We start from the raw sequence: 2,220 nt of genomic DNA, 5'->3' as shown, positions 1-2,220 counted from the left end.
AAGGAGAAAAAATATTCTAAATAAAATTAAAAATTAATTAATTAGAAATTTAAAAATAAAATAAACTAAAAACTATTATTTAAAATACAATAATTTATAATTTAGTCACGCAGTGTATCGCGGGTGAAAACCTAGTATAAATCAAAACTCCAATACAAAACAAAAGAGTTTGTAAAAAAAAAAAACACGTTGTAACAAACTATTTGGACTTTTGTCCCACCCCAAATTATAAGAACATACATAATAATTACACGGTTAGCACAAATATATGCAATATATAACCAGCAGAACCAATACGAAATATTGAATATTAAGTATCAGATTGCAATTAAGATAAGGTTGGTCCACGCAGCAGGTACAGACAGACTCTAGAGCATGTGATGATAAACATATCATACAAAGTTTCTGGTTGCCAGTCGTAGAACCAACTAGTATATAAATGAGCCTTGTTTTTTTTTGTTAAAGATATATAAATGAGCCTTGTTTCATCACCATTTCATCAATACAATCTTATAACTCTCCACATATACATTTTGCAATCAAACAACTGAAAGATGGCAGGTAAAACTTTGATTCTAAGTGTGCTCATAATGAGTCTTGTCATGGCGCACATTCATGTCGAAGCAAAGAGTTGTTGTCCGAGCACGACTGCTAGAAACTGTTACAATGTTTGCCGTCTTCCTGGAACTGCTAGGGAAACTTGTGCAAAAATTTGTGGATGCAAAATTATCAAGGGGACAAAATGTCCTCAGCCATATACACATGACATTTTCGAAAACTCTAGTAATTTCATCTTTTTTTCTTTGTTGTTTCATTAAGTTATATCTTTTACATGTTGGATCAAGATTTTGATGCAAGTTCTAAGAATTTAATTTTTTAATTTTTTAAATTTAAGGTGATGTCGTCAACGAATACTGCAAGTTGGGTTGTGCATCCTATGTGTGTGATACATTAACCACTCTCCAGAACTCTGGTAATGCAAAAAGTCATTAATATATATTTTTTATTATTAATAGATTTTGGAGCATATAAAAAATCAATTAATTTTAATATTGTTTCTGTAAATTAGATGCAAGCGAAATTGTGAATGGAGCAGCTGTACAATGCACCGAGGCATGTTTTGAGTTTTGTACCAAGGGCTCATCCAATGCAGTTGAAACGAGAATTCATCTCTAGTGTCCCTATACCAGAAATTTATCTCTGCATTACCCCCACTTAATCTCACTACCCCTTTTTTTAACGAAAGGACGAAACTACCCCTCTAACAATTTTTAAAGAATAGTTGTACCATATATCTCCTAGTTGCACCTTGCATAGTTGTACCATATATCCCCTAGTTGTACCAGTTGCACCATAGTTGTACCAGTTGCACCTCGCATAGTTGTACCATATATCCCCTAGTTGTACCAGTTGCACCCTAGTTGTACCAGTTGTACCGCGCATAGTGGGATTCGAACCCTGGGCGCGCGCGCGTGCGCATGGAGCTCACAACCACTAAGCTACTGTGTTTTTCGTTGAACAATTACTTATTTAATTATATTTAACCTAAAACAATCTTCATTAAGGGTAATATTGTCCTTTTACCATTGAGGGAGTTTTGAGAATTTGTTTTGATAGAAAGGGTGTTATGAGATTTTAGCTCAGTTGAAACTGCCTAACAAGCATATCCACGAACTATGTCTTGTTGTTTTTCCTGTTTTCAATAATCGTCCTGTATGTCACAAAAAAATGCTAGAGTCTTGAGCTAGCTTCTACTATTTCCAGGTTTTCTATGTGACGTAGAATAAGGTCATTGATCCCTAGATTGTTTACCTCTTCTACTTGCTATTATCCAAATAAAAAATAAGAATGTGTCCTTATCTTCTATGATCAAAACAAACTCTCGCTTTAACGTAATTTTCTTACAATCAGTTCGATATCTTGACAACATCCGATGCAAACTTAGCAAAACAGTTAAGACTTACAAATCTCGGATTATATAATATCTTGTATGAGCAGAGCATTCAGAATGCAATCGATAGGTTGAAGTAGTGGAAAACTTTTTATTTAGTAATGGAAAACTTATAGTCATGATTGTTAGAGTAGTAACCCAACAGACCTTTCGTTTTGGTGAACAGTAACCCAATAGACTTTAAACACAAGGGAACGGTGAAATTCTCGGTAGTATATTGTGGACTGAATGATTACACCAAATACTTCTAATTATGAGTAGTTTAAAGC

The 2,220-nt window shown here is 33.9% G+C and overlaps 1 protein-coding gene across 1 annotated transcript; it reads left to right on the top strand.

The window, feature by feature from the left end:
• Positions 455-1,367, top strand: LOC104770617 (thionin-like). The gene is made up of 3 exons (XM_010495072.1): positions 455-783; positions 896-973; positions 1,070-1,367. The coding sequence occupies exons 1-3, from the start codon at positions 555-557 to the stop codon at positions 1,174-1,176; spliced, it is 414 nt and encodes a 137-aa protein (XP_010493374.1). The 5' UTR covers positions 455-554; the 3' UTR covers positions 1,177-1,367.

Source organism: Camelina sativa, chromosome 20 (assembly GCF_000633955.1).
Source record: "Camelina sativa cultivar DH55 chromosome 20, Cs, whole genome shotgun sequence".
In the NCBI taxonomy this organism is placed as follows: Eukaryota; Viridiplantae; Streptophyta; class Magnoliopsida; order Brassicales; family Brassicaceae; genus Camelina; species Camelina sativa.
Note: the sequence above shows the minus strand (reverse complement) of the source record. Positions and strands in the feature narration are given on the sequence as shown.